Source organism: Barbatula barbatula (genome assembly GCF_947034865.1).
Source record: "Barbatula barbatula genome assembly, chromosome: 5".
In the NCBI taxonomy this organism is placed as follows: domain Eukaryota; kingdom Metazoa; phylum Chordata; class Actinopteri; order Cypriniformes; family Nemacheilidae; genus Barbatula; species Barbatula barbatula.
In genome coordinates, this window is record NC_136769.1 from 9,629,119 (window position 1) to 9,654,176 (window position 25,058).

General features: G+C 38.8%; 3 protein-coding genes across 3 annotated transcripts; 2 read left to right on the forward strand and 1 right to left on the reverse strand.

The window, feature by feature from the left end:
• Positions 1-289: 289 nt before the first annotated feature.
• slc17a7a (solute carrier family 17 member 7a) lies at positions 290-11,875 on the forward strand. Its single transcript, XM_079456628.1, has 13 exons — positions 290-421; positions 5,837-6,089; positions 7,159-7,277; positions 7,446-7,560; positions 7,687-7,774; positions 8,087-8,173; positions 8,266-8,408; positions 8,559-8,708; positions 8,863-8,995; positions 9,497-9,607; positions 9,797-9,924; positions 10,037-10,106; positions 10,270-11,875. The coding sequence occupies exons 1-13, from the start codon at positions 360-362 to the stop codon at positions 10,557-10,559; spliced, it is 1,749 nt and encodes a 582-aa protein (XP_079312754.1). The 5' UTR covers positions 290-359; the 3' UTR covers positions 10,560-11,875.
• Positions 11,876-12,708: 833 nt separating this feature from the next.
• LOC306893931 (GTPase KRas) lies at positions 12,709-16,290 on the forward strand. The gene is made up of 5 exons (XM_079456104.1): positions 12,709-13,181; positions 13,504-13,615; positions 13,738-13,916; positions 14,312-14,471; positions 14,626-16,290. Exons 2-5 carry the CDS (start codon positions 13,505-13,507, stop codon positions 14,737-14,739), a joined length of 564 nt encoding a protein of 187 aa, XP_079312230.1. The 5' UTR covers positions 12,709-13,181; position 13,504; the 3' UTR covers positions 14,740-16,290.
• A 55-nt stretch (positions 16,291-16,345) lies between these two features.
• Positions 16,346-25,053, reverse strand: pold1 (polymerase (DNA directed), delta 1, catalytic subunit). The gene is made up of 27 exons (XM_079455571.1): positions 24,879-25,053; positions 23,548-23,746; positions 23,348-23,461; positions 23,123-23,263; positions 22,889-23,014; positions 21,946-22,114; positions 21,734-21,848; positions 21,498-21,627; positions 21,249-21,415; positions 20,987-21,091; positions 20,673-20,813; positions 20,482-20,592; positions 19,749-19,940; positions 19,567-19,655; positions 19,224-19,340; positions 19,021-19,134; positions 18,786-18,933; positions 18,608-18,703; positions 18,381-18,518; positions 18,127-18,302; positions 17,739-17,891; positions 17,527-17,629; positions 17,313-17,445; positions 17,080-17,193; positions 16,942-16,994; positions 16,741-16,838; positions 16,346-16,568 (listed from the first exon to the last, which is right to left on the reverse strand). Exons 2-27 carry the CDS (start codon positions 23,732-23,734, stop codon positions 16,481-16,483), a joined length of 3,318 nt encoding a protein of 1,105 aa, XP_079311697.1. The 5' UTR covers positions 23,735-23,746; positions 24,879-25,053; the 3' UTR covers positions 16,346-16,480.
• Positions 25,054-25,058: the final 5 nt, after the last annotated feature.

Sequence of the window (25,058 nt, forward strand, 5' to 3'; positions counted from 1 at the left end):
CACATTGTAAAAATTTGTTTAATGTTTACCAAATCATTAGTAAATCATGCTTCAAAGTTTAACTTCTAAATGCGTAGGCTAGTATGTATAAAAAGTAATTTTTATGAGTTGATAAGTTCAGAAATTGATGAATATATTTTTAATAAAACTATTGTAAGATTTTTTTTAATATTTGGAAATTATTACTTCTTGTTTATAAAGCAATCCGGATTCGGGACCACGGACAGAGAGAGGATGTAACTGTGTGTGTGTGTGTGTGTGAGAGAGAGAGAGAGAGAGAGAGAGAGAGAGAGAGAGAGAGAGAGAGAGAGGGGCTGCACGGGACAGGAACACACCGGTCGGACTGGAAAGTTTCGAGGATGGAGATCCGTCCGGACCGCTTCAAGGCTCAGGCTGGAAAAACCTTGGGGAAAATACACAGGTAATCATCTTCGGAAGTAATACGAGACTTTTAGCTATTGTTTCCATTGTGTGCATGTGCATAATCTTCTCTTGTATTATCTGTAGCCTGTTTTAGAAAGTCAACGGTATGTGCAGTGTGTTAATATTCACCATAAAAGTTGATTAAAGAAAAATAATGGTTGTAATGGTTGCTATAAAGTGTATGTTTGTTAATGAAAGAGACTTTTCTGGTAAAAAAAAAGAGAAAGAATCTGGTGGTGTAACCGTATATCACGTTTATTGTGCTGACTATAAAAGTGCAATCCCCATGTGCGTGCATCCTGCTTGAAGATGTCAGGTGTAAACCCTTGTCGTGATTAAGTCGCAGTCTAAGGTGTTTTATGTAATCTGGCAGAATGCATAATCGCCCACTCTACCCGACTGAGAAGATTGTCCAGATGGATCCGATTAGTTTGCGGTTAACCCGGTGTGTCAGACATCCGACTCAGACGCACGCTTTCTTTCTGTTATATATGCGCGTGAGCGAGCTCGCGTTGTTCTGAGCGTCAGGTAGGTCCCGCGCATTAATCCACAGTCCCAGTTCTTGACCGCGCGCAGATTGCAGGATGATGAACAATTTAAGCCTTTATGCGTCATCCTTATTTCTTATAAATGCAAGTGATTTTGTGACAAAAACGTACTGTTAATATTTATACAAAATTAATCTGCATGATGAAGCAACAATTCCATCATTTTATTATTTCTATGTAATAAAAGAGGAAAAAATACTTGAGATATTTTATTAAAATCAGACTTTTTTGGGGAGATTAGCTATTACAGTGGGCCTATTTAAAATACATCTCGAAATGTCATTTCATTTAATCAGGGACAATGCACATTAATAACACATAGGCCTAAAACATGCAAAATGTACCAGATTTAGCAAACACTGGCTAATTTTCTAATTGTAGCTATTAATTTAATATCTGTTCAGTCAACATTATGACGGGATGGATTATCCTAAAGGTAAGAAATGCATTTTAAACGAATGCAACTCCTGCGGAAAAATACTGAAACGTTGGAAAAACATTGTAGAGTCATGCCAAGACCGTATGGGGTGCAATATGTGGTGTTAAAAGCAGAGTGCGCATTTTGTCAAAACACGTGCGTGGGATTTTGGGTAACAACTAAACGTTTTAAATGCAAATCGGAAATAGTTCATCAGAATCGCACGCACACACACACACACACACACACACACACACACACACATCTGTCGGCCCCCCCCCCCCCATCATTTTCTCCTCTCGTGCGAACCCTTTAGATGAGCGAGGTCGGGATTAAATGACGGACAACACTTTTTCTTACCATTTCACACGTCCGGGTTGCCTCACTAAAGTCTTTTCAGTAAATGTGAAAGACACATTCCATTTTCATTTTAAACCAAAGACAAAGCACAATTTCAATTGTTGCAACTGTTTCATTTTACCTTATCATATAGTTCAGGCTGGTAATCCACACCTTTGGCATGTTGTGGCACTATTCCTAGTCTAGATCAGAGCTTTATGCAGTAAAATATTGTCTGAAGCAGTCCTTACCTTTTTTTGGATGTAAAATGTACACAGAGGTTTAAGTAACACCTGATATCTGTATAAAGGTTTGTGTTAGAACTTCAAAAAAGCTGATTTTGATTCCTTACACTTTGTTCTTGTGACTTAATGTCACTGATAATATTTTAGAGAATTGCAGCCAGCAGCTGATTAATCATTTAAAGCTCAGCGATATGCATCTCTTCTGTTTCAGCTTCACAAGCCAGCTGGAAACCACACCTCACTCACTCACTCACGCCGTCCTGTCATATCTTTCTTAGCCCTCTCTACTCCATCACTTCATCTCTCCATCTCACTCGTCTTAGTTAAGCATTCTTTAGTCACATCCATTCCTCCCCGTTAGATGTATTCGATCAGTCACAAATTCCCCTTTCATGCTACTTTTAAAGGGATATTATTTCAACCAAAAATGATCTGTCATCATTTACTCACCCTCAGGTTTTTTCAAACCTGTATACATTTCATTGTTCCAATGAACAAAGATTTTTGGAAGAATGTTAGCAATTTTCATTTCTGGGACATCACCGACTATCATAGTAGGAAAAAAATATCGATTTTGTTGTTCTGTTGAAAAAATAGGAAAACAAGAGTTCTCGGGCACCTTTGAGATACAGTCAATGATGTCCTTGAACTGAAAATGACTAAAATTCTTCCAAATATCTTTCTCTGTGTTCATCGGAACAAAGCATTTTATACATCAGGTATGAAATAACATTAGCGTGAGTCAGTGATGACAGAATTTTTATTTTTGGATGAACTATCCCTCAAAGTACAAATTTTATTTACTAAATTTATACTGTCATTTTTTCATGTATATCACTTCTGTTTTGCCGTTTCTGTTGACTGTGAAGGTTAGGCTGCTGGGATGTGTATAGGTTTAATTGTGTGTGTGTGTCAGGAGGGGGGAAGTATCTCCCAAGGTGACACAGTCCCACTGAGACTCAATCTGTTCAATAGAGGCAGGGGAGGGTCAGAGGAGTTTGGCATAAAAATCATATCATGCTAGAACAGAAAGAAATGTGTGGAGGGGAGGGGTGAGCGAGATGGAGATTTGTGGATCAGCTTTAATCTCTTACCTTACAACATCATCAAAATTTTCCATGCAATGCTCCAAACAAGGTCAAAAAGGTGGCAAGCTGCCGAACACCTTTCTGTGCATTAATTGACACGGGGACAGTGAACCCCAATGGCAGGATGAATAAAACATACATATAAATAGAATTGATTGGGGCGGGGAGGGGGGGGTTAAGGGTCTTGTGGGATTATGTAATCTTTTTAACTGTTGTGTCTTCATCCTCTTACAGCTAGATTAAACAGAAAAGAGAGTGTGCGTGTAAATGTATCGGTTTGTGTGAGTATTATGCTTTTCAGGTCACCACAGATTCTATTTCTAGCTACAGCAACTTTAAATTCTGTAGAATTCTGGTATATTTAAAGGCATGGTTTATAAGATTGAGAGACAAAAGGCCCATAGCGGTGTGTGGCCATTTGCATATACAGGTACACCTGAGTCTGTTGACCTTGGTATGCAGAGAGGTCAATGAGAGATCGATACAAACAATCAAACATCTGCTGAGATAGTGCTGTTAGTGAATTTACAGTTGTATTTGAATGAGAGGTTACAATTCAGTTTTGGTATCTTTGTAGGACGTGGGGGGGACAGTTCATCCAAAAATACAAACTCTCTCATAATTTGCTCACGCTTGAGTTGTTCCTAATCTGTATATAAATGTCGTTGTTCTGATGAACACAGAGGAAGATATTTGAAAGAATGCTTGTAAGCAAACAGTTCTTGGCCACCATTGACTACCATTGTAGGAAAACTTTGCTGTTTGCCGTCCTACATTCTTTAAAATATCTTCTTTTCAACAGAACAAATACATTTATAAAGAAATTGTTCCCACTATGGTAGTCAATGATGGCCAAGAAGTGTGTGAAACTATTTTAGGGTGAGTAAATAAAGACCTTTGAAGTAAATCATTCACCTTTGAGTGTGTTTAAGTCTCTTATATTTTCAGCCATATTTATGGCTCTTTATAGCTTTATTTTTACAGCACAGGGTTGAGAAAACAGGGAATCACATTGGATGAGAGAGAGGAAAACGGGAGCTGGGACAGGATCATGAGTCAGGACTCAGGAAGATTTTCACACTATCCCCCTCTGCTGTTCACCTGTCTCATAAAATGGCAAAAGCAACAAACACACATAGGTCAACTGGTTCATCGTGTAGTGTAGCATGTGATGTAGATGAGTTTACTGTTGTTCTATTACGAGATGCTAAAGTGCATGATCTGTAATCCTGGATTTTTTATGTCCAGTGGACACGTGGCACATAAGACAATGCAGGCACATAAGAGAAAGCAAACGTGAGAGTATTCATGAATATATGAAGGTATTAATTACAGCCAACAGTGATTCTCATTAGTGGACAGCATATGTGCCGCTATGGGCTGCAATCTGTTTTAACCAGCTTTAACCTTAATTACACATCCTTATGAGTTAATGTGTGTGAAATCTTATTTTACTATCCTCTTTTTTCATCTCTTCACTCTTTTTATCTCAGTCATATTCATCTCCGGAAGTGAGTATTTTCTATAATCCTAATCTGAGGGTGGGGTTGCAGATTATAGGAGGATAAAAGAGGAAATACAGGGGAGGGCCTACATGAGTTATGGGTGCGAGAGGTTTTAGGCATTATTGAAGCACATTGAGACACATTGATATTTTTTGTTTGTCTATTCACGTTGTGGACTTCATCTTCTCCCTGACATACAAACTCAAACACATGCACTCAACTCTATTTCGATTCTTTTCATGACTGTTGTTTGAGGCTGGAGGGATTATGAGGGGTCTGCTTTGTAGGCATGAGAGAAATAAGTATGGAAGGAGGCAGTGATTAAAACATTTTATGATACATTACGTCTCTATGAGATCTGTGAAGACCATACGTTGTTCTCAATACTCTACATTACTTAATAGAGGTGGTTTGGTTGAATCTCACAAAACATTTGAAGAGTTTGGTTCCAAGATGAGATAAATTATTAAGAACTTTCAAAAATCATGTTTTTTATGATGTTATCATGTTTTTGTTGTGTTTTATTGTGTTAGTTAGCTGTATTTGTTGAATTATTATGGCCTATCTAAACCAACCAACTGCAGTTTGATTGATATGAATTGGAATGCACAATAATAAAACATGAGTTAACTCACTTTGGAACCAAACTCCTCGTATGAAGAACATATGTTTCACTACAAAATACATATTTTTATGGATATTTCTGGTATCCACACATGAAAACCCTAAATTTAAAGTAAGTCGTGTTTATTGGCTGGATGCGTTGCAGGCAGGTTGCATGCGCAGATGGTCTCTCTTTAGGTCTCTGCTGGACTCCCATGTACTGCAATCCAGTGAGACACTGATTCTTGTTCCATGTCCTCTCTCTCTCTCTCTCTCTCTCTGTTTCTTCTCTCTACGACCCATCTGCATTTGGGTGTACTGTATGTGTGATGTAGTTTTATGACATGTGAGTGTTCCTGTTAAAGAATTTCAAGTGGATAAGCATCAAGACCCAGATTTTACATTGGACATTAGGTGGCAATCAAAACACTGGCAGATTTTATATTTTAATCTTAATCTGGGCAATTTTTTTATTTTTCTTGTTTCGTTAATGGCATTCAAGGATTAGGGAATGTCAGACAACCTGCATATATAATGAGATTGACATATAGGCCAACTGTACATGTATCTAACTTAGACAGCTAGACAAAAATCTGTCACTGTAACTGTAGATTCAGAAAGTTTGTGGTTAATATTTCATAAACCCTTGCATTGACTGTACCTCCAGACTCCTCGAGAAACGGCAGCAAAATGGCGAAACCATCGAGTTGTCGGCAGAGGGTCGTCCTGAGCTGGTGGAGGAGAAGGAACTTCCCGTCGTTGACTGCACGTGTTTCGGGATGCCGCGCCGTTATATCATCGCAATCCTGTCGGGACTGGGATTCTGCATTTCCTTCGGTATCCGCTGTAACCTGGGCGTGGCCATCGTCAGCATGGTCAATGATCACACCATTTATAATGGGAAAAAACCCATAATAGTGGTTAGTATGAAGACAGAAATTTGATCTATATATTGAAATCAAAGGCAATTATATGTGCCCTAGTTTGTTGCTATTTATGGTTATTCATTTTTTGAAATGATTTTACAAAATAGTACTACCAATATGCTTTTTTACCATCTGGTGTGGAATATAACTTGTACTCATACAATCAATCATTTATATATAGTTTGAGGGGAAAAAATTTGCCAGTTATGTGCCTCCACCCAGTTTAGGTATGAGAGGGTATCAGCTTTGGTTAATTCCTAAGTCATTTCGTAACACTTTAGTCACACTCAGTATTTTTTAACACTGTTTAGATATTTTTTGTACACCGCCTTAACACATTTCAAATGTATCACAACACAGAAAAAGCATAATTCAAGATTTCTGATACATTGAGGGCACTGAATTTTTTTTGTGCTGCTTGTCCAATTTGATTAATTTAATCTTGATTAATCTTTTTTGTACAATTTTGTCACAGTTATGTAACTTAATCCATTCATGTTGGCACTACATAAATTATTTGTGTTGTGGTAATATAATTGTTAAAACTAATTGTTAGAAACACTTGTTAGTGTTTAATGTTCATTTATCTTTGAGATTTAGAGGAGTTTGTTATATTTTTAAGTTTTGTGGTTACCATTATTTAGAAAAGTGTTGCCTTTGCTTAAGTGGTGGTCGATTATATTTATGAATAGGAATTTCTGTTAAGCTTGGTTAAATTCACAATAGAGATTAATGAAAATGTTATGTCACATTAACTAAAAACACTTAAAACACACGTAAAATGAAAATATGAAACGTTAACATATAAAAATCATGTTTGTTTAGCAAAAATAAATTTGGCAACTTGAACATAATGAAATTATACCGAGTAGACATGACTTTATTATGTGCATAATAAATGTGCATAATTTTTTCATGTTAATCCGATTTCTTTTTCAGTGAGTGATGAGCAGACATTTATTAATATTAAATACTGTTCAAGCACTGTCCCTTTAGAAGATTGAAAACTGTTGTGTTTGGAAGTTGGATGAGAGCAGTTTGACTGTCTTTTCTTTTTGGTCAGGCTGCTCAGTTCACATGGGATCCAGAGACGGTGGGGATGATTCACGGCTCGTTCTTCTGGGGGTACATCGTCACGCAAATCCCTGGGGGATTCATCTGTCAAAAATTTGCTGCAAACAGGTAGTGTGATCAGCAAAATTGGCATGTTTTTTTCTGATTGGTTTTATTTGGCAGAAATGAGAAATGAATTATTGAATGAATTCATCTACAGCACAATGAGGTGTTTGCAGGATTTTTTATGGTAATTAGACATCAGTAGAGTGTCCTTCATGTGTGTTTTGGTCACAGGGTATTTGGCTTCGCTATTGTGGCCACCTCGACCCTAAACATGCTGATCCCAGCAGCAGCGAGAGCTCACTATGGGTGTGTTATCATGGTCAGGATATGCCAAGGGCTTGTGGAGGTAGGCCATCTGTGTGAATTTATGTAGAGTCTGAAATCTAAATGTATTATTGATTGCATAAGGCCATGACGTGGTGTCACGGTTACATGCAGTATATTTTACTTTTTCTTATTTCACAACTGTAAGGGTGTGTCATATCCTGCCTGCCATGGGATCTGGGCCAAATGGGCTCCACCCTTAGAAAGAAGTCGACTGGCTACAACAGCGTTTTGTGGTGAGATGTCAGCATCACTTGAGTCCATCATTTATCATTGTCATATCAATTTGTTAAAACTGTTGTTTTCATCCAGTGGTCATCAAAGGAGATAGAAAACAGAATGTTATTTCACATACAAATCTATTTAGCGTGATATAATGTAATGATATTTTTCCTAAAATTGGACCATACTCTGGATGGGGTGGTCCCTGTCTCCTGTTAAATTTGTAAACCTTAAAATCAAATTAAGTTTTGTGGTTAATTATTTGATGTTCTCTCGGTTCTGACTGATTCTGTTATAAAGACTAAAACCGTATTTTTTAAATTTAGGGTCATATGCTGGTGCTGTTATTGCAATGCCTTTGGCAGGAGTCTTGGTACAGTACACTGGCTGGTCTTCAGTGTTTTATGTGTATGGTAAGAAACCAACACTTCACAATATGACACAAAATTCTCTCCTCTTTTCAAACTTTCTAATTTCTTCTCTATCTTTTCCTCCTGTCTCACAGGTTGTGTAGGAATCTTCTGGTATCTCTTCTGGATTTTGGTGTCCTATGAGAGTCCAGCTGCTCACCCGACCATCACACCAGAAGAGAGGAAATACATTGAGGATGCCATCGGGGAAACCTCCGGCCTTGTCAACCCCCTTCAGGTACACACACAAAGAGAAGCAAAGACATGATTTTCTCCAAGCATCACCCTGACACACACACAGTAAATGTTCTCTCATTTCTCATCTTTAAATGCTGTGTGCTGCACTGTGCTGGATACACTCGACCTTTGCTTCTACTTTACTCTGCAGAAATTTAAGACTCCCTGGCGGCACTTTTTTACCTCTATGCCTGTGTACGCCATCATCGTAGCCAACTTCTGCAGAAGCTGGACGTTCTACCTGCTCCTCATCAGCCAGCCTGCCTACTTCGAGGAGGTGTTTGGCTTTGAAATAAGCAAGGTGAAACACACACACACCTTTTATATGAGTAAATATGATTTTACCTTTTACAAAAAAGTTGATTGACAACTATGTAAGGATATTTGCAGATATACTTTAATATTCTGTAGATTCATGAAGCAATTCTTGTGTTTTAAATGTTTCTGTCTTTCAGGTGGGCATGGTGTCTGCACTTCCTCATTTAGTGATGACCATCATAGTACCTATTGGAGGGCAACTAGCCGATTACCTGAGAACGCACAATTTAATGTCCACAACCAATGTCCGCAAACTCATGAACTGTGGAGGTAAGATAAAGAGTGTCCACTGGGGTGACAAACTGGGGTTTAGAAAATTACACAAAAATGAAAATACTCTCATTGTTTACTCACCTTCACGGTGATGTGAAACCAGAAGCTGATAAAAGACAAATAGAATAATAACACTAAAAGGGTTTTGAACAACAGTAAGTGTGCAGAATCAGAAACTCTCAATGTGTGTGATGCATGTCAGATTATCTGCCTGCTTTTGCTCTGTCTGGTCCTATGATGGCAGCTGGAGAGATAATCTCAAATGCATCGATGCATGATACACTCACTCTCTCACAATCATCTGCAACAAACAACACACACTCACATTAAAACAGATGGACCACAGCATCCTGGAAATAAGTGCTGCTCCACGGAGCAAAAACAGGTATGCCCAGATACAGGTACACTGTGGCCCATAGTGGACCCCATGTGTTCTTTTCAAAGGTCTATCAAAGCCACTGCTATTCCAAAGAGACTGCGTTTGTGTGTGTGTTTCAGGGTTTGGAATGGAAGCCACTTTACTCTTAGTGGTTGGTTTCTCGCATAGCAAAGCTGTGGCCATTTCTTTCCTTGTTCTCGCTGTTGGTTTCAGTGGATTTGCAATTTCAGGTTAGTAAAAAAGAAAAACCCAAAAGAAAAAAGAAACCAAAATGCAATATTCAGTGTTCTCAGAATTTAGGTTTAGTTCTGTTATAAAATGCAAACCATACAGTTACCAAGCAATGATTTTTAGTTGCTGTTTGAGATTCATCTATGACAAACATTTCCAAATTTTCTCTCGCATTCATTCTTTCTCAGGGTTTAATGTGAATCATCTTGACATCGCTCCACGTTACGCCAGTATCCTGATGGGAATCTCCAACGGTGTGGGCACTTTGTCAGGAATGGTGTGTCCTCTCATTGTTGGAGCCATGACCAAACATAAGGTACTTGCTAATAATACCGCACAATTACTCACATCTTCACATTTGGATTGAATTTATGCAGTTGATATTGTTTATAAATGAATTACTTTCTTTTTGTTTTGTTTTTTTGTAGACACGTGAAGAGTGGCAGTATGTATTTCTCATCGCATCACTGGTGCATTATGGGGGTGTGGTGTTTTATGGTACGAAACACATCATTTGCATTGTGCGAGAAATTCTATATGTTCAAGCAGGCCAATGTAAACAAAATGTACATTCTTTGTTGTCGTTACACAAATACATAATGATTATTCAAAATTCTATTCGTAATTTCTCTCAGTAGTCAAAATGCATTTCATTTCCCAGGGATCTTTGCATCAGGTGAGAAGCAGCCATGGGCAGATGCTGAGGATACCAGCGAGGAGAAATGTGGCATTCTGGGAGAGGATGAACTGGCCAATGAAACAGAAGAGCTGTACAGGACTGGTGGACAGTATGGAGCTATAAACAACCCGCACACTGTTGGTCCAAATGGGGGCGGAGGTGGAAGTGGGGCAGGATGGGTAACAGATTGGGATAAAACAGAAGAATATGTTCAACCAGTTGGGACAAATAGTTATTTATATGGAGGTGAAAGAGAGAGGGAGCTCACATAGTAGGTGCTTAATCGAGAAATTAAAGGAATAATATTAAGATAAAATAAATAGAATATCTAAATAAATACTCTAAATACAGAGTATAATGTGAGTGAGTGAGTGAGTGAGTGAGTGAGTGAGTGAGTGAGTGAGTCTGTTAGTTTGTGTTGAAAAGAGTGTATGTGTTTTGTATGTAAATCAGATTGGGTTGCTTCTTGTGATCATAAATCACACTTTGTGTGTGTTTGCAGATGAGATGTTTATTTGTCAGTTTGAAAAACCAGCATTATAAAAATGAAAAGATACTCATGGCTTTATTTGTGGTTCCTCAGAAGCCACACTGACAAAACTTAGGGAACTTACTCTTCTTTGTTCCTCTTAAACAGTTTAAACCGTAACCGTATCAAAAAGTAATGATTTTCAGGCATTTGTGCTATAACGCCTGAAGAGTCCTTACAATTTTTCATCTGAGGATCCCACAAAAAATGCCTCATCAATCTTGGATTTTTACAGTAAATGGTGCTCTGTGAATTAATGGCTGTTGTATGTTTATAAACATACAGAATATGAGCTTTTGTGTACGTACATGGTGAGTGTATGTACAGTATGTGCGTATATTTTTCCTTACTGTGCTCATGTTCCTCTCGTTTTATCCAGTGCTTTACATTTTAAACGGCAGCAAGCAAACCTATGGATGTGTCTTCGTATATTTGTGTACAGTATGCTTATTTATGTGTATGTGAGATTAAATGACCTACTTCCTCATCACTGGTTCAGTGCACAACACAAGTGATGATCTTTTTGTTCTCTGATGTACAATGATGTACAATGTTACTCATACTAACTAGCAGAAGCTTACATGTGGTACACACAGGGTCCATACATCTGCTTTGGTTTGTTTCATGCACGTTGGAGGTTTATGCTTTGCCGCCAGGCAAAAACCATAAGAGTCCAAATATATATGCAGACACAATCACAGAAACATCCGAAAAGCCAGGGGATTTGCAAGAATAAGTGCTGAGAATCTAGACAAAAACAAGTTGAGAATAAGTGTTTAGATTGTTCTCCCCTCTTATATGTCCACTGAGAGACCATTCAATCAGAGAGCATTATATGAGCTGAGGAATCAGATGACTCTTCCCTGTAATTTGATGTTTTTGTATTTTGTTTCGATGTTTCTCCTAAATATTTATATATTTTTTGTTGAAAATGTAACAAAATATAAACAACACCAAGATAATGTTTTCCAATGGGAGAAAAAAATAGAAATAATTTACAAAATGTACAAAGTGTATAAGTCAAAATTACTTGTGTACAATAAAACTGAATACTGTATATACAGTGTCTTATTCTGTCCTTATGAACTGAAACAGACACGGCTGGTGGTGATGCGTTTGTGACGTGCCTAAATCTGTCGAACTCTGTTGTTTCTGCATCACTCTGATTACTTTCCCTCGTGAGCTCTCATCGGGTTTTCTACTTATACCTTTATCATCCCTCTCTTTCCCTCCTCCCTCACGTTTCTCTCCACCCACAGAGGGCATCTGCTGTCCTTTAATCTTCGCCTAAAATCACCAAGATAATCCCTCTATCCATCTGTCATTCAGAAAGAGAATGAGGCAGAACGCGTTCTTTGGATGCCAGTGCTAAGTGCTTTTGAAAAGTTTGTAGTGACATCTAGTGGTTAAAATAGTAAAGTCTGGCTAAAATGGGAGTTTATAAATAGATTTGATCATTTTTTTACGTGACTACGTAACGCTATACAGTTACGTTAATCCAGTCCATATACAGATTTATCTGCAGAAAGAGTTGAATAATTATTTTATTATCTAATAATATAATTTGATAAAATAATAAGTGTTGTTTTATAGCTACACACATTCAGCATTTTAGTACTGCTTCTTTGTTGCAAAAACTATGTATTAACACAAATAATCAAGTCAAATTTATTAAAATGTGAATAAATATGAATACGAAACTGACATCCTCGAAAAACAAGTTTAAGCAGATGAATGCGATTTTTTTTCAATGACATGTACACCATACAATTATTTAAGTTTAAATCTTAATCAGACATATCATTCCGTCGTATTGAAATATTACAAAACTTCCGACTTGACATGTCCCGCTGTCCTTTTAATATTTAAAACGAACCCGATTGGTCCAGACTAAGGAGGCAGGCCATAATGAAAAATTTAGAAAGAGGCATTGCATCGCTATTGGCTAATTCTCACTTCCGTTTACAATTCGCCGAATAGAATTAGAGATAGAGAAGGATCGGCTCAATTTCATTGGTCATTGCATCTAGCGATCCCACCCCCCCCTCGCCCTCAATGAATCTGGGAGAGTCTTAGCCGAAAGGAGCTAATGCCTTCACGGGCGAATTCTTTAGCTTTATCGTGATTTTTCAATCGTGGTTTGAAACATACTTTAAAAGTACGAAAGTTTTGTATTGTTACCGATGACGTTTTACTATCTCAAGCGGATTTAACGTGCCTCCGTCTCCCGGAAGAGTTTAGTTTGTCTAATCGATCGTTATGTGGCTCAGGGGCTAACGTTAATCCTTGGACAACATTCAATACTAATTCATCTCGAAGCGCTTCGTTTTGGACAAGCGGACCCGTTTTAAAGACAACATACGAGGTAGAAAACACAAATAGAACAGCTATTAACGGTTTACCTGTTGATAGTCATTGGTATTAAAGACAAAAGCTACTGTCGTTTTAAAGCGATTCTAACAGGCTAAGTAAATTGGGCTAGAGTTAAGAAAAGTTTCGCTTTAACCTCAGTCTTAAAGTCGTTCATTGTAATCGTTTGACTTATTATAACGAGTTGGAAAACGTTTACCGTCTTGAGTAATATTTATAGTCATGTTTCATGTTTTCCGGTTTTACGCTCCTGGTTAAATCCAGTCAGACTGCTACTTGCCTTTAACTCCCTCCCTCTCACCTCCATTCTCGCCCAGGATGACAGAGTACAAGCTGGTAGTTGTAGGGGCTGGTGGTGTTGGCAAAAGTGCACTGACCATCCAGCTCATTCAAAATCACTTCGTAGACGAGTATGATCCCACTATTGAGGTATGAGGTCTTCTGTCTTAACAGATATCGGTTTTTATTGTCCGAATGTATTTAAAGTTAGACGTCTTTGCTGCTGATCATGCTTTTCCAACGATGTTCTTTTGTCTCTCTGTTCCTTGTAGGACTCGTACAGAAAGCAGGTTGTGATCGATGGAGAGACGTGTTTATTAGACATTCTGGACACTGCAGGTCAGGAAGAGTACAGTGCCATGAGAGACCAGTATATGAGGACGGGAGAGGGCTTTCTTTGTGTATTTGCCATCAACAATGTCAAGTCATTTGAGGATGTACATCTATACAGGTAGACAGGCACGCACAAAAAGAAACCGGATGTTCGTAATCCTTAGTTTCCATCATGGAGTAAACACCCATGTTTTGCATGAAATCTTATTTTTGGACCTGGGTTGTGTGGATATCCTGTGATGTGCTGTGCTGTGTCCAGGACTTTCTGCATTTAAAGCTACTTTACTTCCTGAAAACCTTTTAGACGTGATCAAATGGAAAAGTTACCATCCCAGCATGGTGATATCACTGCAGATAATTTAGCAACTTCCTTTTTTGTGTGCTATTTGGCAGCATGTGCTAAGATATCGACGAGTAAGGTCAATGTGGATTTACGGAAAAGCCTACCTGAATTTCACACGGAAGTTGTATTTGTCTGCTTAAAAACATTGAATCGTTTTTTTGTTTATGCAGGGAGCAAATAAACCGTGTCAAAGACAGCGACAACGTCCCAATGGTACTGGTAGGAAATAAAAGTGATTTGCCTAATCGTACCGTAGAGACACGTCAAGCCCAGGAGCTCGCCAGAAGTTACAGTGTTCCATTTGTTGAAACATCAGCCAAGACACGACAAGTGGGTGGAGACCAAGTTACTTGTTCAAAATTGACCTTGGCTGCTTAAATAATCACGTTCATGTTAGATCTTGGCTTTCATGTTCATGTAAAACTTTTGTTATGAAATGTGCCATATTGTGTTTTAATGTGTTATTTTGAATCTTTGTCTGCAGGGTGTCGAAGAGGCGTTTTACTCTCTTGTGCGGGAAATCAGAAAGTACAAGGAGACAAACCGCAGCAGTAAGAAGAGTAAAAAGCACAAGCAAAGACGTTGCACTCTTTTATAGCAAAACACGCATATAGCCTCGCACTGCACCCCTGTGATAGTAATGCACTCAATGGCACACATACTACTGTAGCATCACACATTCATACACACTTAGTTTGATTCAGGCTGATGTGTAGAAAACTGGCCGTGTGTGTTTGTATGTATGTTTGTTGCAGCGTGGGTGATTCATTGATTCTAAACATTGAATTGTTTGGAAATCGTTTTTTGCCATAGTGATATAACATTATCCAGTGTTTTGCCATAATCCCTTGTAACAAAAACTTTGGCTGGATAAATTGGTTTGAAGTGGTCTTGTAAGATTTATAAGGTTATAGTTCTATAACAGTGCTTTATAACTACAGCAACAGGGAACAATGAACTTTTTTAATAGATTTAAAAGATGGTGAAGGGATTTACTTTAAGCTGGTAATGGGTTACTGTTTATTATGCTCCTCAGATTCCATTGTTTATAGAAAATAAATCATTTATTTTGGATTGTGGGAGGAGCCTTGCACATGAGCAAAATGTGTTATTCAATCAGAGCATCTGCTACCAGCTTGACCACACGGTTCTTTTAGTGATCGTCGGAAGCAAAGTCGTCCCCTAAAATTTATGAAACGCAGGGAAAGCCCAGAGGAAGTGGTCACTTCTTTTTAAACCACTGGTCACTTCTTTTTAAACCACTAACGTGTGTTGTAGACCTCAAGAAAAGTGACCTCTCTGTGAACTGGGTGAATGTTCCGTAGGTTTTATGGTACTCCCTAAACTAAACAAGTAATTTGTCATTTTCACCTTTAATCAGATTCCCAGAAAATGCATTTGACAGATGTCTTCTTTTTCAATTGCTTTGTGCCAAGGTTTGTACTTAAGACTGAAGTTTAATGGTCCTTCACTGCTGTCTAATTTTATAGTAATGGAAATTCAAATAAATTAAGCCAATCTTTGTATTTTTAAAAATCTGTATTTCATGGAAAAGTCCTGTATTTTTTCTTAATAAAATGAATGTTGAACCATTTCAGTCATACCTACCAGCATTATATTTGGCATTAACATTTGATGTATTTTGATGAATTGTGTAAAATGCCACCTGTCTGGAGGCATTTATAACATGAGAGAGACCATTTATTTAGTTTTTTTCTTTTTGTGCCAGGCTAAACATATGAGCCGATCTCCTCATTGATACATTCCTATTGCCACAGTGATGATACAACTGTAGTGGTTTTGTGAATAAACACTTTTTGGTTAAAGATGACTTGTAATTTCCTCAGCATTTACAGTAGCTTCCAGCGGGAATAAGGTGACGCTCTAATGATTACGTGTGCTTCATAGGACGTTATAACAACTCTGTCTAATGTGATGTACTGACAATTACAGTAATAGTACATGGCTAGGTGTTGCTTTGACAACCTGTCTGTCCCAAATTGCATTTGTATTGGTTTTTTAATATTCAGTACGTGTAGTTTAGTATAATAAATATTAGAATTAATATTGTGTTTTTGGAGACGTTTGGATATTTTTTACTGTATGTACCGTTTATGGGTTTAGATAAAATGTTTATGCTAAAATCATGAGTAACGTCATATCCATGAATTATTACATTGACTTAGTAAAGAGAACATAATTTTACAAAATACACTTTATTTTTTTCCAACACTACAAAACATGTAGATTCTTTACAATTTGGAGTGAGTCTCTGAGGTAAGAATATTATAAAGGAATTTGAATAAAGATGGAGAAAGATGTGAAAAGGTCCATCTCTCTCACCAGCCAAAACGAGAGATCATCTTTGCGTGGTCATCTAAGTCTTTCTGTACTTTCTTCCTCATGTAAAAGATAGGACAGTCTCGACTGAAAAAGAAGGAAATATTATTTAAAGTTTGTTTGTCTATTTCTTTGTGTGAATATTTAAATAATTTTTGTTAAAGAACACAAAGATTACTGCAATATTTAATAATGTTGCCTAGTTCTAAAATTGTAAACTGGATAAAATCTACGAAAGCGATTGCATGCGTGTACATGCCTGGTACACAGCACATCTTCATGTAGTGAACCCTGACAACGCTGACACTGAGTCCATAGACGCGAGAACTTCTCCTCCAGAACTGACAGATGAGCAATCTAAATACACACACAAAGAATCTTCAGACTTCAGTCACTTTCTTTACAATCATATATAATGCTAAAATAATGCAATCAAGTTTCATGAACAAAGACGACAAACCTCTTTCTGATAAAGCTCAGACTCTTTCTTTTTGCAGAAGTCACACACAGCCACTGTAGAGAGGAAAAGCATCAGTTACACAAATGTTAGTAAAAAAGATTTGTGGTACTCTGGTTTTGCCCATCATGTGATGCGTACCATCGGTTTTAAGTACAGCTCTACAGCCAATGCAAGTGCTTCGCTTCTGAGCGAATGCCATGAGGCCACCGACTCTAGATGTCAGGACTGTCTTACATCGTGTGTGATCTCCCTCTGAAACAACACACAGCAAAACTGTTGTCAATAACTCAATGTCTTTCAAATACTAATAAAATGTCTCATGTGCGTGCATGCATTTGTAGGTTTTGTTCAGAGATGAATCAGATACTCACTCAGTAAAACACTCTCAGCTTTACTCTCGCCCAGTATAGGCTCAAAGATACGCAGTAAAGGTTTAGACAGCTGCTGTTCCAAGTAGTACTGCGTGTCTATAGGGATGTTATTCTCCAGCACATAAATGGGGTCCTTAAAAATCCCCAAATCAACATTAACAACTACTAATATGATTGACACAAATATTAGACATCACATAAACACACAGCTGACCTCTGATTTCATGTAAGCCGCCACCCCTTTTGCTGCTTTGATGATGACATACGGAACTCTGTCTCCGAGGTGTGGAGCGCTGCCAGCGTCACGCTTTTTCATTCTGCAATCCACACGCAAACATCAGAGTTTACAGCACATATTCATGAGACACACATTTTAGCAAGTGATTTTATGAAAGGTGGACCGATGATAAAAGTGCAAACACACACCTCTCGGCGAGCTCGACATGTGCCTGTTTGCCAGCGTACTCCTGCGCGGTACGTGTGAGCTCTTTAGTTATGACCAGCTGACTGATGTCGATACGGTTGCACAGGAGGTCAGAGATGACCTCTTTAGCATGAGACACTGCTCCATCAGGGTCTCTGAGACACACAGCATCACAAACATGACCGACTGAATATCATGAAAATATTATGGTTTTTAGTAATATTTTAATGGTTCTTTATATCCAACCCTAGATACAAGAAGCTTGTTTCCAACAGCACAAAGTAAAAACAACTTGTACATTCATGTCTTCCCTATTCTGCACGCTACTCTGTGCGTCATTGGTGAAGAGGGGAACACATGGTGGTTTTCAGTATGTGGTAACTTTAGTACCTGTCAATGAGGATGTTTTGGAGGCATGTGTTTATAAGGTTGGCCACTAGAGGGCAGTTGTCTCGTCTGACTGTCTCTATTCCTTTACAATCCATTTTATCATGATGTTCCGCGCTGGAAGAGAAATACAGCCCTGCGTACCGCTTCTTATTGATCAACAGATAGGGGTAATACACCTGAAAAGTTGTCAGAGACAGGTTATTAGGAATAACATTAAACGGCTTCCCATTGTTGAGTCCAGGAGCTTTCTGTACCTTTTCAAACTCCAATTTAATTGGTGGTACGAAGTGTGAAGAAACCCACTCCGCTGCCTCCTTTCCCAGATTCATGGCTTCCTGTACTGTGGCCACGCCCAGTTTCACCATGACAGAGTCTGTGTCTCCGTAAATGACCTGAAACATATTTGATTTAAATCAGTAAGATTTTTTCTGGATTCAAAACATAAGACACTCAACACAAATAACACTTATGGGCTGAATACCTTCGCATCCGCCTGGTACCCTTTAGCAATCGTGTATGTTGACTCCACTAGCTGTTTGGTCTTTTCAATCATCTGTCTACCAAAGCCAGTGACGCTCTATAGACACAAAAAAATAGTCAAAAGAGTCCCACATTATCTTTCTCTAAAGCCGCCAGGATTTCTTACAGTATCCACTGACCTGTGAAATCTCCAGGCAGGGCAGTTTGCCCACCTGAGCCCCTGTGAACCCATACACGGAGTTCGCACTGATCTTCAAAGCCAACTGCCTTCCATCCAGCACCTGCTTTTTAAAGGGATCCGTCTCATTCTTTAGCTCCGCCTTCGCCCTGGATTCAAAACAAATATCTGTGAGTTTCTACTAAATGTTAACCACCCGACTGATAGTAAATGTGTGTGATGGTTAAAGTAATCACTTTTTCCTGGCGCCCAGTAGGTTTTCCAGGATCTCAGGTAGAAGACCCTTCCTCACAGAGCTCTTCACAAACAGGTCACCTGTAGGGGTCTTAATGAAGTCTTCGGGCCCCAAACTACACGCACAAACATTCAAAATGTATACATGCAGTTCAAAGAACACTTTTTTTAATGTCAATGGTCACATGTAACGCATGGCTCTTACCCCAGTTTCTCAATTTGACCTTTCTGCAGAAGTGAAGTGTAACACAAATTATGAGCCATCATGATGGAGGGATACAGGGAGGAGAAATCAAGAGTTGCAATAGGAACACTGTAATATCTGTGAACAAACAGAGTAACAGGACGGTTCACAAATCGGTACCAGATTTCCCCACCTCAATAATAATGGTCAAAACATATCTTAAAGGGACAGTCCGCCAACAAAAGTCAACTCATTACTTTTTTATTGATTATCCATATAAACTCACACATTCTATGACACTATTTGTAAAATAAAATCCCTTTAGCAGGTTTTTGGTGGCAGAACACACAAGGTGTGTACAAACCCTTTTTCTGGCTCTATGACGGTGGCTCCAGTGTAGTCCTCTCCACCCTCTGTTTTCACCACCGGCATGACCAGATCCTGCTTCATAGCCTGATCAAATAAACACACATTGAATCTACATGTGCAGAATACAGGCAACATATGATCCAGTAATGTGTCTGTGTTGGAGAATGAAGCACAGACCTGTCTGAGGAGCTGTGAAACCACTTTAATCTGCTGTCCGCGAGACAGAAGGTAGGTCAGGGGCACTCCAGTAACTCTGGCCATTTCCATGTAGTTAATGACGCACATTAATTTCTGCAGCAAACGCAGGGGCAAGTATGCATCCTTTAGACAATATACAGCCAGTCGCCTCCGGGTTTGCTCATTCCCATTCTAACACAGCAAGAGGAGGAAGACAGAAATGCCTGAATTATTTACAGGACAACAATAGTTTACTGCATATTGCAGTTACACATGCATGACCATTTTAAAGCCGCGATCCTTGTTTTTGGGTTAAGTATTCTAAAACTATGCAAACATGATGTTAAGCAAGTACATCAAAATCTGTTCACGACTTCCTAACTTACTTGTAAGCTTATGATTTAAAAGGTGAGCTGCCCGGTACGATTTCGAGATAAGAGATTAAAGATTGATAGAAACTGATGCACAAATTTAAAAAAGCATATGCGAATAATACCAAGATTTTTATATTCTATGAACACTCTGCTTAGGTGTTCACTGAAAGGAGGTGAATTATAATGGGATTATAAATCTTCCACATAAACCTGTGTGATTATAAACCTTTCACAGTGCAAATACATTACATTTAGCATTTAGCAGACCAAGTACAATTATATTTAGTGATCTTTGTGCACTATAATAAAGACCTCTGATAGGCTTTAGGAATGGGAAGAATATCTCTTATTGGCTGCACCTGTAGGTCTGTAATGATTGAATGCTGTACATCCTCCTTCTGCTCTTGCAGAAAATGGAAACTGACGGCGTTTAGTGTGTAAGAACGAAGTTTATAATCCCTCAGCAAGACCTACAACAGGTAAAACACGGTACACAGTCAATAGAGTAGACATCAGCATTACGACGTGGTTTGTGTGTTTGAGTTTTTACCTGCAGAAGGTCAAACTGCACACGTCCCTCTATATTGACAGTTTTGTTCTCCCGGCGACCCATCTGCTTGCTCTGAAAACTGGAATCTTTTAGAACCGACTTACTGCCTTGCACACGACCCAAATATGGAAATAAATGGACCTACGGAGAAAAAAAGAAAGATGAGGATCTATCCAACAAATAATTAAAGCCTGTGATTTATAATCATTTAAAACAAAGCATCTCTCAGCAATGTGTCACCCCCTAGATCGGTTTACAACAAATCACATAGAATTGCTACTTATTCCTGGGTATAAAATACACACACACATTACCTTTAGAGTTGCAGCTCTATTAAGGAGGTATGGAAAATCAAAGTTCTGAATATTGTAGCCAGTGATGATGTCAGGATCCACAGTCCTCACAAACTCTGCCCAGCTCTGAGAAAAATCACACACAAGATTCTACATACAACCATCAACAGACCCTAAAAAGGAATTGTCTTACTTTCTGGTGTCTAAATACTTGCTCCTAGCCCACTTTTTTTGTGCAGAGTCAAGGATGGATTTAAGAGACCAAGAATCTCTGAGCACATACCTGCAGTAGCTGTTTTTCCTGAGTAAAACAGAGAATCTGAGAGCCCACTATACTGGCACAGCTCTGTAAGGTGAAAACAGTCCTGATGAACGGCTCTTTCTCTCCTTGACGCTGCACCATAGAGGCGATCTGAATAACTGGGTCGACCTCTGCCTCAGGAAACACACCTGTATTGCACACAAATTCAGTTATTCTGCAAATAAAGCAATGAAAATACAAACTAAACTACATCAGTAACCACACACACACCTTTCCTGCCTGCACACTCAATGTCAAAACTGAGCACTCTTAGAGGAGCGATCCTCTGCCAATCTCCTTCAGCTGGATGACTGATCAGATCATTCCACGCCACGTCCACCTCATACTGACACAGAGACACCTGATAGAGAAGAAATAAGTTACCCTAAACTGCAGAATGGCTATTGGAATATACTGCTTAGTGCATTTATATCAAAAGGAGATGTGACTGTCAAAGTTGATTTTACCTTCCATGGATATCGTGAGTCTGTCTGTCCTTCATTTTTCTCTTCTCTCACTTTGTACTTCCCTTTAGGAAGCTCAATCCAGCAGCAGCCAACCACATCGGTGTCCACCATGAACCTGCACATACACACAGCATTCTTATTAGCTTTTTCACAAACTATGTTAACCAAACCGAAGCTTTAGGAAACATACACAGTACGCACAAAACACACACCTGATCTCAAAGTCGATGTTGGCCTCAAAGCCCTGGTAGCTCTGAGTGGCAAAGTTGGCAAATTTAAAGCCCTGCTCCAGGATTCTCTTCGCCGGCGCAATCAGCCGTGGCATCGCCATGGTGATGCGCAGAAAGTCATGAGGTCGGTTTCCATGGTAATGATACATACCTTTTGGGTGAAAAACAAACAGTCAGCAGCAAGCTACAACAGCAACAAATAATCACTGATACATTTGAAGAACATATATTTTAAGGCTAAGCGAGGTGCATGAGATGCATTTAAATATGCAGGAATTAAACAGACAATTTGATGTTGTGAAAATGGACAGAGCTCCAGGTCACACCTGTCAATTATGTCATTGTCTTGACAGTTAAACGCTTTTAAAAGGAAGATTTTATGCTGGTGAGCTGCTTTGAAACACCAAAATGAAAAGTGAATTTCTGTCATTATTTACTCGCCTTCGAGTTGTTCGATGTGAATACATTTCTTTGTTCTGATGAACACAGAGAAAGATATTTGGAATATAACGAAACAGATCTCAACACCCATTGACCACCATAGTAGAAAGAAACAATGGTGGTCAAAAGTGCCCGAGAACTGTTTGCGGTCATAAATTCTTCAAAATGTCTTCATTTGTGTTCAACAGAACAAATAAAATGATAAAGTAATTTTTCCTACTAAGGTAGTCAATGGGTGTTGAGATCCGTTTGGTTATAAGCATTATTCAATTATTTCTCTGTGTTCATCAGAACAAATGCATTTTTGTACACATTTGGAACAACTCGAAGGTGAGTTGATGATTACAGAATTTTCATTTTTGGGTGAAGTATCACTTTAAAATAATTTTGGTTCCGGACAGCTGTTTAAAATGACATCACACCCATTCAGTGTTTCATTTCTCATTAAGAGCTTTAAAAACACATATATCCAAGGAAGGCTTACTCTCTTTTACGGTGATGTCCACTGCCAGCACAGTGACTGCTATATTGTCTTTGTTGGACCGCATGTCTTTTAGCACAGCAGAGTTCAGTTCTCTCTGAAACTCAGCCAAGTGCGTATTTCTAAAACCTGAAAAAGACACAGCATGAACTTAAGACATCCTTAAAGCATCTCTACGATATTCTACAACCAACACTTGCACGCAACAACAGTCTCATCCTGTAATAGGAGGCTTACCGTTTGGTGCAGGAACATAGAAGTATGGGGCGAATCCATGAATGTGACAGCACACACTGTTCCCACTGTCCGTCACACCAAACATGCGCACTATTGGCACTTTTCCTTGAACCTGCCCTGGCATACCAGCTACTGCAGATCCTGTGCACACATGCATACAAACAGCATGATCAGTAAGAGGCAAATGAAATTTAGAGTACATCTTTTTGAGAAAGTGTCTCCCACCGAGGTAGTAGTCCAGGTCTATCTGCTGGAAGATGAGCGTGTCTGAATTCCGCTGAAGAGTAGGTGCCTGAGGCCGCTTCCAACGTGGATTAAGATCAGCAGAGAATAAGTCACCTGAGAAACAGATTGACACAGATATGCTTATTTTTAACTAATTGTAAACTGTATGCACTGTTTCCTAACCACAGACACATACATACCCACTGGAACTACATCATGACCTGCCTGCCCCTCCCCTGACTCAACCTCCATCTCCATTTCATCAAATAGAGCGAGTTCCTCCTCAAACTGGGAGGGACTATCCTCCCATTCAGTACTCATTTTGCCTTTTTTGGTCTGTGAAGCCCCGCCCATCGCAGGGCCCCCATTTCGGCGTTTGAAGTCCATCGTGAAGCAGCCCTACAAAGCAGAATTAAGACTTTAAATAAGCAAATCAAACATTCAAAAACAATTATGTGGCTTCTACCATGTTGACCATATGTGAAATACAAAGCATGAGTAACAGCTCATTTAGGGGAGAATATGATGATGAAATCAAGGGGTCTAGAATAAACTGCAGACACACGACATGTTAAATTTCAGCTCAATTCAAATAGCGTTTATAGTAGGTTTAATTCATACCGATTAATTCTAAAGCAGCAGATCTGAAAAATGAAAACATAAAAAAACGCATTTGCATAAGGGGCGGGGCTAATAGAATATGCTTATAAAATAGTGAAGTCTGCACAATCAGAGCGGATGAAATACAGAGTTAAGACACACTATCCTGCCGCTGTTCACAGACAGCTCAATAGTCCCAAACAAATCGGTGCTGTCAATCTATTTGTATGGATTTTAGCGGGACAGACAACAGTAACTATATTTGCATAATCTTTGCTAAATATATTAGCACATTGTGTACACTGATAACTACGTGGACTACATTTATAGCACCATTTTGTCTGGAGAGTAGATCAAAAATATTAAATATGTCCGCCAACTCGATAAAATGTATTAACATGCAGTTACTTAACATACTCTGGTCACAACAACAACAAGTTTGCTTGATATGAGAGTGTGACAGGCATGTTATACTTATCAAAAATAAAAATGTGGGAAACGTTTCCTTTAATTCATATGTTTTTTGTGTATCACGCAACGTTTGAATGACTTATTAATACACCTGTTTACGATAGTTACATATAATCGACGTATATCGTTTAACAGACAAAATATCCACTGCATATATTGTTTAACTTTTATGCACGGTCTTTCACGTATAACTTGTTGCCAGTTACTTTAATCATCTCGCGAAATGTATTTATTTAACAAAATCGCGTAAATGTTCGCCCTCATAACGTTCGGTTTCGTATTGTGCATTAAAGAGAATACTGGGCAAACTTGACACACAAGAACCTTAGCAAAACAAGTTAGCAACGTGCAAACAAAGACACAGGCATCACATCACGCCGAAAGGCTCGTGCGATGAGCAGTATCTGGTAACGTTAATCAATGATATTACGACGCACTACATAAACGCAAAAGATTTCACCTTTTATTCCAGATTTAGCTCTATTGCTCCATACATGAACTTGACAGATCTCCCGCCACTTCAATGTTGAATTTCAATATTCGCCGGACATGTGCAGCGATTTCCGTTTTCCCGGTAAAACTGCGTAGTATTCAACGGAACAATGCAATTGGTCGAAATCCAGGAAGTGAATCGTCTGCG